Raw genomic sequence first — 13092 nt, 5'->3', positions numbered from 1 at the left:
TAGTGGCTGTTGGGAGATGCTTCGCTTAGAGAGGGCACTCCCTTCTTCCAAGAAGGGATGCCGCCCTCCCCACGTCTGGTTGAGTGCATCTTGGAAAAATGGAGAAAAGAGAGAAACCTAACTCAGGCCCTGCGCTTGCATGCTTACATGCTCCAAACTGGGCTATATGTCCATACATCACTTGGGAACTATCTCGTCTCGATGCTGGTGGAAGTTGGGAGCATGTGCCATGCCCAGCAGATTTTTGACAAGCTGGTATATCGGGACGAGCGTTCATGGAATTCACTCATCACAACTTATGTTGAATGCGGGGAGTTGCGACATGCTCTCACCCTGTACCGGAAAATGCAGGAGCATGATTTTCAACATTTCCCTTTTGTGGCCTTACTGAAGGCTTGCACTATTCTGAGAGATTTGGAAATAGGACAGGAATTACACACAGAGATTACTAGAAAGGGGTTGCTGGAAAGAGACGTTTTTGTTGGCAGCATCTTGGTTGATATGTATGCCAAATGTGGCTCCCTTGCAAAAGCACAAGAAGTACTTGACAAGCTTCAAGTTCGAAATGTGGTCACATGGACTGCACTAATTGCAGGATATGCAGAACATGGGCAGGTCCAGGAAGCTCTCAATTGTATTGAACAGATGCAACATGAGGGCATCTTTCCGGATGCTTTCACACTTGTTTGCATCTTGAAAGTTTGTGGCAGCATAGCAGCCACAGACAAGGGCCGAGAAATGCATACTGAGATTACCAAAAAAGGTTTGCTGGAAAGTAACATATTTGTTGGCAGCACCTTGGTTAATATGTATGCCAAATTAGGCTCCTTTGCAGAAGCACAGGAAGTGTTTGACAATCTCCCAGTTCGAAATGTAGTCTCATGGACTGCACTTATTGCAGGATATGCTGAGCATGGGCGTGGTGAGGAGGCACTCTACTGTTTTGATCAAATGCAGCATGAGGGCATCTCTCTAAATGCCGTCACTTTTGTTTGCAGCTTGAAAGCTTGTGGAAGCATACGAGCCATAGACAAGGGCCTAGAAATACATACTGATATTGCCAAAAAAGGGTTGGAAAGAGAGCTCCTTATTGGCAACACCTTGGTTGATTTGTATGCTAAATGTGGCTTGCTTGCAACAGCACAGAAAGTGTTTGACAAGCTTCCAGTACGAACTGTAGTTTCTTGGAATGCACTTGTAGCTGGATATGCTGAACATGGGTGTGGCAAGGAGGCACTCCATTGTAATGAACATATGCAACTCGATGGCATCTCTTTGAGTGATGTCACATTTGTTTGCAGCTTGAAAGCCTGCGGTAGCATAAGAGCCGGAAGCAAGGGCCAAGAAACACATGCTGAGATTGTAAAAAAAGGATTGGAAAGAGAGCCTCTCGTCGGGAGCACCTTGGTTGACATGTATGCTAAATGTGGCTTGCTTGCAACAGCACATGACGTGTTTGACATGCTGCCAGCTCAAGATGTGGTCTCATGGAATGCGCTTGTCACTGGATATGCCGAACATGGTTGTGGTGAGGAGGCACTCTACTGTTTTGAACAGATGCAACATGAGGGCATCTTTTTGAATGCAGTCACATTTGCCTGCAGCTTGAAAGCTTGTGGCAGCATAGGAGCCATAGGCAAGGGTCAAGAAATACATGCTGAGATTGTGAAAAGAGGGTTGGAAAGAGAGCTGCTTATTGGCAATACCTTAATTGATATGTATTCAAAATGTGGGTCTCTTGAAACAGCACAGGATGTGTTTGACAAGCTTCGAGTTCGAGACATGGTCTCGTGGAATGCACTAATCACAGGATATGCCGAATGTGGGCATGGGGAGAAGGCACTCTACTGTTTCGAGCAAATGCAACAAGAGGGTGTTTCTCCAGGTGCTATCACATTTGTTTGTAGCTTGAAAGCTTGTGGCAGCATAGGAGCCACAGTCACGGGACAAGAAATACATGCTGAGATTGTTAGAAAAGGGTTGGAAAGAGAGCTTCTTGCTGGCAGCACCTTAGTTGATATGTATTCTAAATGTGGCTCGCTTATAGAAGCACAGGAAGTGTTTGACAAGCTTCCAGATCAAACGATATTTTCTTGGAATGCACTAATTGTAGGATTTACTGAACATGGGCATAGTGAGGAAGCACTCAACTGTATGAAACAAATGCAAGACGAGGGCATCTCTTTGGATGCTGCTACACTTGTTTGCGGTTTTAAAGCTTGTGGCAGCATAGGAGCCACAGACCAGGGCCGAGAAATGCATGCTGAGATTGCAAGAAAAGGGTTGGAAAGGGAGCTCTTTGTTGGCAACATCCTGGTCGATATGTATGCTAAATGTGGCTTGCTTTTAGAAGCGCAAGCAGTGTTTGACAAACTTGCAGTTCAAGACGTGGTCGCGTGGACTGCTCTAATTGCAGGATATGTTGAACACGGTCGTAGTGAGGAGGCACTATACGGTTTTGAACAGATGCAACACAAAAGCATCTCTCCTAACGTTGTCACATTTGTTTGTGGCTTGAAAGTTTGTGGCAGCATAGGAACCACAGTTAAGGGTGGAGAAATACATACTGAGATTGCCAAAAAAGGGTTGGAAAGAGAGCTCCTTGTTGGCAACATCTTGGTGGATATGTATGCCAAATGCGGCTTGCTTGCAGAAGCACAAGAAGTGTTTGACAAGCTTCCAGTTCAAGACGTGGTCTCGTGGAATTCACTCATTGCAGGATATGCCCAGCTTGGGGAGACTGAAAATGTTTTCTATAGCTTTCACAAAATGATAGGAGAAGGTATAAAGCCAGATTTGGTCACATTTGTTAGTGTTCTTAATGCATGCAATCATTCAGGTCTAGTGGATAAGGGCCAGATGTTCTTTGAGGCCATTAGCATTGACTATGGGTTCATGCCAATTCTTGAACATTACACATGCATGGTTGATCTCCTTGGCCGTGCCGGCCATATAGACAAGGTGGCAGCAATGATCAAGAAGATGCCATTGCATCCTGATGTTGCAGCATGGCATACTATGTTGGGGGCTTGTCAAAAGCGGGGCAATGTGGACCTTGGAAGACATGCCTTTGAACATGCAGTCGGATTGGATGAAAAGTATGTGGCAGCTTATGTTTGTATGTCTAACATGTATGCACATGAAGGAGGAAGTGAACAAGGTTGAGTTAGAGAGAGTAGCAAGACAAGTGTGGAAGAAACCTGGACATAGTTGGTGTAGGGTGGATGTCCGAGAGTTGGGAATTCGTTTTCGATTGGGCATAATAGACATTTTCAAAACAAAAACATTAATGCAAATGGGGAAGATCTCTTCCTCAAAATGTTGAAGAAAGGGTATGTCCTAAGTTTGCACTGGATATAATGGGACATTTCCAATGCTGGAAACAAATATGTGTTATGCAGGCACAGTGAGAATTTGGCTACTGTGTGCGCCTAAAGTAATACACCAAGGGGACAGGTATACATGTCAAAATCTCCTGGTTTGTAATTGATGCCATTTCGTTATTGTTAAACTGATGTGGGGTGTGTCACTACTCTCTTAATTACGACCTAATCCTGATTATTAGTGAAGAGACACTATTCAAAGGTTGTGTCCTATTGCAAGGGTTATTATAAAGAGGCATGTCTTATCCAAAGGTATGACACTTCGCCCTCGCCCTAAAGACACCTTTCTCTAAAAGACAACTATTTTTTATCAAGAGTCCCACCCCTGCATTCGGGATGTGACTCTTCACTTGTGTCCCTTCAGGCCCTATATAAGAATGGCTCTTGTCTCAATGCAACAACACTCAGCTTTTTGCTCTATTTGTTTTAACTTTCAATATCAAGTCTTGTAAATATCATCAGACTAAGAAGTCCTTACATCGGTATCAGAGCATACAAGTTTCGCCTTGTGAGAGAATGTTCACAACCTAAGGCTTAACCCATCAACCCCAAAAATAAAAAAAGCCCTTAAAAACAGCCTAGGTCAGAGTTGTATGGAAGGGCAGTAGAGAATGTGTAACTCAATTGTCCCTAAGCAATTGTCTTAATTTTGTCCAATTACCTTGATTTTTTAATGCTAGCCAAGAAGGAGAAAACCATATAAGAAGCCTTAGAGAGTATGTTATTCCCATGTGTTAAAAGTCAAGAGGTCTTGCGAGAGCATTGATCGGCTCCCTCTCCACCCCTTCGAAGCACGGATGTGTACAATCATTTCACACTGAATCAACATTTTTTTGGTGTCTGACCTCTCACTGCCAAAAGCTATGATTGTTGACATATTTTATAAAATGTCTTTATAAAGACATTAAGGCCTTTTACCCTTAGCCTTATAAGATTAAGATTTTATTAAACATCAAAGCTAAGTAGGACAGTCCAAAAAAAAGCATCCAAAAGCCGGGCAATTGACGTCACCCACGCATGCAACCAGCCAGCCACACACACACACATAAAGAAACGGTGCATGCACAAAACGGTTGCACCTCCTCTCTTCTCACTGTCGTAAATAAACTTTTTTTTCTAATCAGTGAAAAATAGGATGACCTTGAAGTCCAACCGGTCTTTATTGAAAAATTGCATTGTTTAATCGGTTTTATTACTAAAATTTCAAAATTAATTCAAGGGTTTTATTACTAAAATTTCAAAATTAATTCAAGGCTAGCCAAAATTACAACCAGTTTTTCTCAATTTGAGCCGTAAAATTTACACTAAAGGATGGTTTTTTTTTTTTAAACATTGCTCTGGATACTACAAAAGCCCTTTGTAGATTTTTCAGGTTCAGAAGTTCCAACACCCCCGGAGGTAGAGGTCAATACTGTAAAAGTTCTTTATCTTCTTTTGCAAGCATCTTAAACAGAACATTAAACGCTCTAATCCTTACTATGGCTAATGCAATAAAGCGTTCTCTGGATCTATGGATCAATGGGAAGACCGTTAGCACGTGTGAGAAAAATTTGAGCGTGTAATTTGTGGCTTATAATTTCAAGTTATTAAGGATTGGCCGGACACCGCAAAACGCAAAATTTTCATGATGTCAGATCATTTTTGGGACTCGTAAATTTTTATCATACAAAGGTGTATGAGTTTTCAAAAATGGCACACCTTTAACAAAGAGGTTTTAAAGTCAGCATTTGCTTTCTTGTGGATAGATGATGCCTCTCATACCTTTGATAAGCTAAAGGTTCCTCTAACAGCTACTCCAATAATGACAATTGCAAATCCAATCACAAATCCAAATCTTCCTTTTTCGAGTAGTGATTCTCATGATGATGCCATGAATTTCTTCCACATCATAGGTTATGCTATGTGATACCGAGCTATGGCATGCTTGTTTTGGTCACCTTAACTTCACTTCTCTTATGCGGTTACATCATCAGTTTATGGTTCAGGAGTTGCCACCTATGTAGCTCCCACACAAGCTCCTGACATTGTAGACCCATCGAAGGGAGAAATACTTGGTGTTGGTTCATTTGATGCAAAATTTCATGATGCTACTATGCCCGACATTGATTATTAAGCTAAACATACAACCTTGCACACAAGAGAGGGAGAGAAGATGAGAAACAACCATGCAAGGGTCGATTCAAAGATTAACTCCCCTATGTGAGGCCTCTAGGGGCTCACTCCACGACCACTTATGTCACCCAAGTGGAGATTCACAAGCTAGGTGAAGAGCAAAAAGGGGGGAGCTATGGAAAGCTCTACCTTCACTCCATGCCAACATGCATGCAAAAGGGATCTTGGTAGAGAGACAAGAAAAGGGAGAGGAGGAGAGAAGCTAGATCATCACCATCCCTAACATGCACACATAACAACAATCAAGCATGCAAGAATCTACAACATAAGCAAGCAACCACAAGCGAGAGAGAGAGAGAGAGAGAGAGAGAGAGAGAGAGAGAGAGAATCAATTAAGACTAATGGGATTGTCCCCTTTCATATTCCATAAAATGTCTTATATACATGAGCTCACTTTTTACAATGGCTGGCCGCCCATTTACACGTGGGGACCCAAACCTAGCTTTCTAGCTCTATGTACATCTCATTCCTATGATCCACATTACACAAGCCATAAGTTTGGTCATCCTAGATATCTTTTATCAATCAGTGCTTTGCATTGTTACAAAAAGATAGGTTATAAGAAGCGTGACCACACTTGAAAAATGATGTTAACTGGAGTAGTTAACATACCCCCTTCCTAATTCAGGTTCTTCCTCAGAGCTGGCATGGATCTAACAGTAGTAGATCGAGTAGGTTTCAGACAAAGTTGTGTTGCAAGGTAGGATGCAAGGGGGCTCGATGGAAGACATGGTAGCTTGTCTAGAAAATTATCTCAATCATATCTTTGAATGTTTGGAGGCACCAAATCGGCATCTAGTGGACGTGCTCAGTGTTGGCCCTTTGCTGATGCTAAAGGCCAAGCCTTGAGTGTCAAATTTGCAGCAATGTGATGAGCTATGGTGGATCAAATGCTAGAATCAACATCATTAACAAAGAGATTAGATGATAATTAAGATGTAATTAGTGAGCAATTAAGATGTGATTAGTGAGCAATTAACTGATAGCTTAATGTAGGCATGGATAATCAAAATCTCATTAGGCCAATGCCTCAATTTATAGAGTTTACATCCAAGCATCCAATCCCACTGATTTCTCCTTGATTCACTACACCTCTTTTGCTTGATTCTCTCCACCTCTTCCCAGAATATCTCCACACCTCCTAAATCTCCTCATGCTACCCTTTATTCTCTCCCAGTAGATACTTCTCACCTTTTCACAGGTTCTCTCACATTTATAGATTCTCTTTTACTTGCAAAGGGCTTGTTCCCGCACACACCCTATTCACTTGTGTATTTCAACACCTCCCCTTAAGTGAATACTCCTAGCACACCTTAAACAAAGTTTCCCTCTTACTTGATAGTCCGTGAACCAGTGCCTCCAGTCCCTAAACTCATAGTCCTTGACACACACTCTCTCTATGTGTCCAAGGCTACTACAAGTGCCCGCGACCTTGACTAAAGTTCTCACACATACATCTACCACATGGCCTACATCATCGGTGGCTCAGAGGGGTGGTTTTACTCTGTTGGGGCAAGTTACATTGGGTTGTGGGTTTTCTCTCTCTCTCTCTCTCTCTCTTTCTCTCTCTCTCTCTCTCTCTCTCTCAGAGATTTTCACATGGCTCCTCACTTCTTGGAGCCTCACATCTTCTCTTGTCTTCAGTCTTCTTGTCGTGGCAGCTTCTCTTCACGCGTACATGTCTTCCTTCAATGCTTCGTCTAGCTCTTCTTCTCGGTGTTGATCTTCCTCTTGGAAAGAGATGCTCTTCTTCTTTCATAGGCTGGGGCCATGAGCTTGACCGTCAATTCTTGCTCCATGTGAGCAACATGTTTTAATGTATTATTGATAGTTCTTTTGGGCTTTTGATGTTTATCTTGTGTCATTATGCAATGCAAACCCAAATCTATGCGGGAGGTCTTGCCTCTTGCCTTATTTTGGACAAGAGTAGTGTCTAACCCCATTTTTACAAAATTATGTAATGTGCCCAACATAATGCATATAGCATTCATTCTTATGCACATTCCCAAATGCAACTTAGGCTATGTATAACTTGAATTTGTGTGTGGGTTAGATGCAAGATGATGATTGCCACAAATTTATCAGCATAATTTTACCAGAAATTACATTAAACCAAGGGTAACAAATCTGTACGGAATGGTTGGAGTGTCAAACCATCTTTGAATTGCAATCTGAAGTTATAGGATCTGTATAAGATACCTAATGGTTAATTTGAACCCTCAATTGCACCAAAAAATAGTGATTAGTATTGATTAATAATTAATGATTAGCAAATTAATCCTCTATTTTGTGTGCAAAAACCAAAGTATGCGGGGAGTCCAGATCTAAGACTTAGAGTTCAAATGAGCTCAAATCCTTTCAAGGCCATTAATAGCAATTAGTCTAGTAGAGGATTAAGCCAAGAAATATAAGATTTGAACAAACATTGAATGCTTAATCTCTGTTTTACCAAAGTCACCTGCAGATTTGATGAAGAGCTTGGATCTCACTGTAGACTTGATCAAATCCAAATCTGTCTTCACCAGCTTGTAGAGCACCCTTGAAAACCCCTAGGGCCAAGAGGAATTAGAGCAATTTGATTTGGAGAAGAGAACATTTCAAATTTTCCTCAAAAAAATGGCACCTGCAGATTCGCGATTTCTGGGAGCTGTAGAAGGCAGTTTGACGTTTTGATTAAATAGGTTGAAAGGTGGGCAAGGTAGCTATGCTTGCCTAGAAGCTTTTGCCCTAATGTTTCTCCTGGAGGGAGATCAAGCCCCTCCACTGGCTGGGGGTGCAGAGAGCTAGTTGAAAAGAGGTAAAAATCTTAATTATCTACTAATTCTAATTAGCTAGGTGATTAGCAAGATAATGGGCTCACAAATTGATGGATTCTAGGCTAGGCTTTGATACCATGTAAAATTTATAGCAATGTGATGAGCTATGGTGGATCAAATGCTAGAATCAACATCATTAACAAAGAGATTAGATGATAATTAAGATGTAATTATTGATATCTTAATGTAGGCATGGGTAATAAAAAAACCAGCAAAATCTCATTAGGCCAATGCCTCAATTTATAGAGTTTACATCCAAGCATCCAATCCCACTGATTTCTCCTTGATTCACTCCACCTCTTTTGCTTGATTCTCTCCACCTCTTCCCAGAATATCTCCACACCTCCTAAATCTCCTCATGCTACCCTTTATTCTCTCCCAGTAGATACTTCTGACCTTTTCATAGCTTCTCTCACATTTACAGATTCTCTTTTACAGCCTCTTGCCAAGGGCTTGTTCCCGCACACACCCTATTCACTTGTATATTTCAACATTGAGAGCCATCATGATAATGGTTCTAATCTAGGAATGTCTCCAGTAGCGTGATATCAGATTGAAGAATTTGATGGTGGCTACCACCACGAGATCTAGCGCCTGATTATATCTTCCTATGTGAACTCATGGATGCGCTTTAACATGCTGGCTTCAGTGCACGGATTTTGGGGCGTCGGAGGAGAGAACCGTGGGAAATTGAAGAGAAGTTTTGGGTTCTTTGTCTACTCCTCGTCGTGGAAAAGACGCCAGGCCCATTTGTAAGATTCCTCCCTCCAGCTTTTGAGGTGTGCAGGTGTAAGAACCTCCCCTTCTGATCTTATAATTATTCCCCTCTCTGAAATAAAAAAAATATCCTGTTTTATCCTACTTTGGCCTAGAGAGAGAAAATGTCTAGAGGGAGGTAATTCAAAATTGAGATAATTTTGGATATAAAAATCCTCCTAGTGTCTAAAATGGTTTCCCCGGAAACAGAAATTCAAAAAGAACTTTCCAATGTGCAATTGGAATTATTTGAAAATAGGTAAAAAGGAACTTAGTCTGAGGGTCCAGATTTCCTGAAAATTTTGAATGAAGGTTCCTATGGACCAATAAGATTAATCCAAATGTAGGGAGGAGATAAATTGAAGAATTAAAAAAATCCTCCAAAAATGAGTAAATGCTCACATAATTAAATGATTGATTAAACTCTTTTTATTGTTTAATCTCTCGATTTTTAGAAAATGGAGTAGATTAGAGATATTAGAATTCAAATTGGATTAATTCAAGTCATAAACTGAATGTTAAAATTGAGAAATGGTCAGCCATACAAAGGAGGTTACGGTAAAATTTTCTTAAATTTTGTGGAACTAAAGTTTATCATTAGGTTATTCTAAAAGAGTAATTCCTTCCGTTTGTGCATTCTAAAAGATTTATTTTGATTTCAAAAGTGTCATTCTCATTAAAATTGAATTTATGCATAGAAAGATGCATAAAAGAATTATTTTTATTTCAAAAGAGTTATTCCCATTAAAATTGAATTTATGCATAGAAAGATGCATAAAAGATTTATTTTTATTTCAAAAGTGTTATTCCCATTAAAATTGAATTTGTGCATAGAAAGATGCATAAAAGATTTATTTTTATTTCAAAAGTGTTATTCCCATTAAAATTGAATGATTTATTTTTATTTCAAAAGTGTTATTCCCATTAAAATTGAATCTATGCATAGAAAGATGCATAAGAGATTTATTTTTATTTCAAAAGAGTTATTTCCATTAAAATTGAATCTATGCATAGAAAGATGCATAAGAGATTTATTTTTATTTCAAAAGTGTTATTCCCATTAAAATTGAATCTATGCATAGAAAGATGCATAAGAGAGTTATTTTTATTTCAAAAGTGTTATTCCCATTAAAATTGAATCTATGCATAGAAAGATGCATAAGAGATTTATTTTTATTTCAAAAGTGTTATTCTTATTAAAATTGAATCTATGCATAGAAAGATGCATAAAAGATTTATTTTTATTGCAAAAGTGTTATTCTCATTAAAATTGAATTAGAGAGATGTGGATGAATGGATGGATGTGATGTGAATAGAGGTGATGAGAATGCGAGGTGAATAGATGTGATGTGAATCACATAGAGAATGAATGGATGGATGTGATGTGAATAGAGATGATGAGATGTGAGGTGAATAGATGTAATGAGATGTGATGTGAATCAGATAGATGGGAATGGATGGATGGATGGATGTGATGTGAATAGAGATGATGAGATGTGAGGTGAATAGATATAATGAGATGTGATGTGAATCAGATAGATGGGAATGAATGAATGGATGGATGTGATGTGAATAGAGATGATGAGATGTGAGGTGAATAGATGTAATGAGATAGATGGGAATGAATGAATGGATGGATGTGATGTGAATAGAGATGATGAGAATGTGAGGTGAATAGATATGATGAGATGTGATGTAAATCAGATAGATGGGAATGAATGAATGGATGGATGAGATGTGAATAGAGATGAGATAGATGGGAATGAATGAATGGATGGATGTGATGTGATGGATTTGAATGTATGGATAGATGCGAGTTGTCGTACATGTGAACGATTGGATGGATGTGGATGAATGAGATGAGATGTGTATGAATGAGATATGATGTGGATAGAAGTGATGCGATATAATGGTGATGAGAATGAATGTGATGGATATGAATGAATGTGATGTGATGGGATGTGAATCGGGATAAATGTAAATGAATGAGATGTGAGGTAAAATGAATGAGATGTGATGTGAGTGAATGAGATGTGACGTTGTCTGAATGGATGAGATGTGAGTGAATGTGATGTGGTCTGAAATGGATGAGATGTGAATGAATGTGATGTGATGAGATGTGGATATGGGTAGATGCAAGTGGATGAGATCTGATGAGGATAAATTGAAGAAAGATGTGATGAGATTAAAATGATGTGATTGGATGAGAATAGGAATACTTATGAAATGGTTGTGGAATTAATTAATGTGGTTTGATGTGGAGCAATGTGTAAAGACGAGAGTTCGTTATAGAAACTTTATTTTTGAACTGTTTTTAAATGACTGTTTTATGTCAAGAATGCTGAAGAAGCATTTTGACCGTCTTGTGTGAGGTCGCGCGGAGACCTAATTTGATAAAGTTGCAAAAGATGACGGAGAGTCAATGGAGGACATCTCGCGTAGCAAGGTCGGTCGAGGTCTTGACCAGCCTCGGTTCGATTAAAATGGTGAGCTTCCGGTATGGTGGATGAGGGACCAAGGAAGCAGTCTATGAGTGAAGCGCTAGGTCACCTATGAAGGATCCTAGAGGGTGTTGACCATACGGTGCTTGGGCTCTGGGTCACCGACGATACCCACACGTGCGTCATGGAAGATATTGGAACAAGGAGTAAGAGTTGTTTTCTGAATTCGGGCATGTATCTGGTTGATTGACCTTGCTGGTCCTCAACGGATGAGTCCATGGCTCTTTTATATATGGATCCGTTGGTTGATCTTCAACGAAGATCCCATTTTTGATATGTAAATATATTGCCAGTTACTATGAGCTAGGAACTATCGAAAAGGCCCCTGAGTGGACAGGTGGTGAGCGTTCTGGTTGGCCAATGATGCCATAGGTACACCGATGAAGGAATGATTGGAAATAAGGATTCAACGTGAGATTTTGAGGATTATGATCAGTGACACAATGGTTTCATTAAAAGATTGTTTTTAGAAGATGTTGATTCTGTGAAAAAGGTAATTTCATATTGGGACCTGTGTAAGTGGTGTGACTAGTTTTAAGTTTGCATGAATATCCACCTAGGGGGCTTGGGAACTCTTTTCCCTGGTACCCGGGAAAAAACCTAACCAAATTCTCAATTGGATCCCATCACTACAGTGGTTGGACGGTTGGCTAACCCACGGGACTAATGGATCCCTAAAATGAGACTCAATTCTATTATGGTACGATAGATGAAGTAAATCCTCGATAAAAATTGTTCTATGGACAAGAATCAACGGCTGTGCCTCTCAATGAGGAAAAAAGCATTGGTCTCTATGATCCAAGTGAAATCTTTTCCTTGATCTGACTTTGATACTACGGGTTTGGCAGATCGGTTCAGTTAAGGCTTTTGACTACGTTAGAGAAAAATTTATCCTGGGGAAATTGCCCGTGCTTTCCGAGCAAGGGAAGTTTTTTCGGATTCGTGGAAGTACCGATGGATTAGTCTCTTGTCTGGATATCCATGGGCGAGGCCTCGAGTGTGAGACCCTACACCATGCAAGAAGTGCTACTTCCGTTGCTAGCACCCCTGAATTCGTTACGCGGTGGGGACAGGGATTTCACAGCATCTGCGGGTAGATCGACAGGTATTCAAGGTTTATTTTGAGTGGGCGCGGTGCCGGCGCCTTGTGGTACTATTCCTAGATGTACGGCTTTAGCAAGAAAGGTCATTGCCAGGCTGACTGCTCGGCCATGAGATCAAACATGATGGGATAAGCAGCGGTGGGTGGCCACAATGGTAGCCACCACATTGTCGAGGGTGCGATGTAGGGACGTAGGACATGGATGTCCATGCAATCCCTAACCTTGGTGAGTGGCTGTGCCTAGAGTTGTCAAATGAGCAAGATTCGAATCGCTTTCTCAAACTCTGTGCGATCAAGCGGATCATGCCAATTAAGGGGGTTTACCCTCACCTCAAGAAACTTTTTTTTTTGGCAAAGAAAAT

At 40.4% G+C, this 13092-nt stretch overlaps 1 protein-coding gene across 1 annotated transcript; it reads left to right on the top strand.

Annotated features, from left to right (window-relative positions):
- The first annotated feature begins 201 nt into the window (after window positions 1-201).
- Window positions 202-3165, top strand: LOC147622069 (putative pentatricopeptide repeat-containing protein At3g15130). The gene is made up of 3 exons (XM_086823538.1): window positions 202-484; window positions 596-2608; window positions 2720-3165. The coding sequence occupies exons 1-3, from the start codon at window positions 202-204 to the stop codon at window positions 3163-3165; spliced, it is 2742 nt and encodes a 913-aa protein (XP_086679664.1).
- The last annotated feature ends 9927 nt before the right edge of the window (window positions 3166-13092 follow it).

The sequence above is a fragment of the Cibotium barometz genome, chromosome 29, assembly GCF_041138505.1.
Source record: "Cibotium barometz isolate CiBa-2024 chromosome 29, ASM4113850v1, whole genome shotgun sequence".
NCBI lineage: Eukaryota > Viridiplantae > Streptophyta > Polypodiopsida > Cyatheales > Cibotiaceae > Cibotium > Cibotium barometz.
This window is presented reverse-complemented; position numbering and strand designations above follow the sequence as displayed.

Coding starts and splice junctions, on each gene's coding strand:
- LOC147622069 (XM_086823538.1), top strand. CDS start 202: ATGCTGGTGGAAGTTGGGAGCATGTGCCATGCCCAGCAGATTTTTGAC. Junction 485..595: donor GGAAAGAGACGTTTTTGTTG/GCAGCATCTTGG, acceptor CACTAATTGCAG/GATATGCAGAACATGGGCAG. Junction 2,609..2,719: donor GGAAAGAGAGCTCCTTGTTG/GCAACATCTTGG, acceptor CACTCATTGCAG/GATATGCCCAGCTTGGGGAG.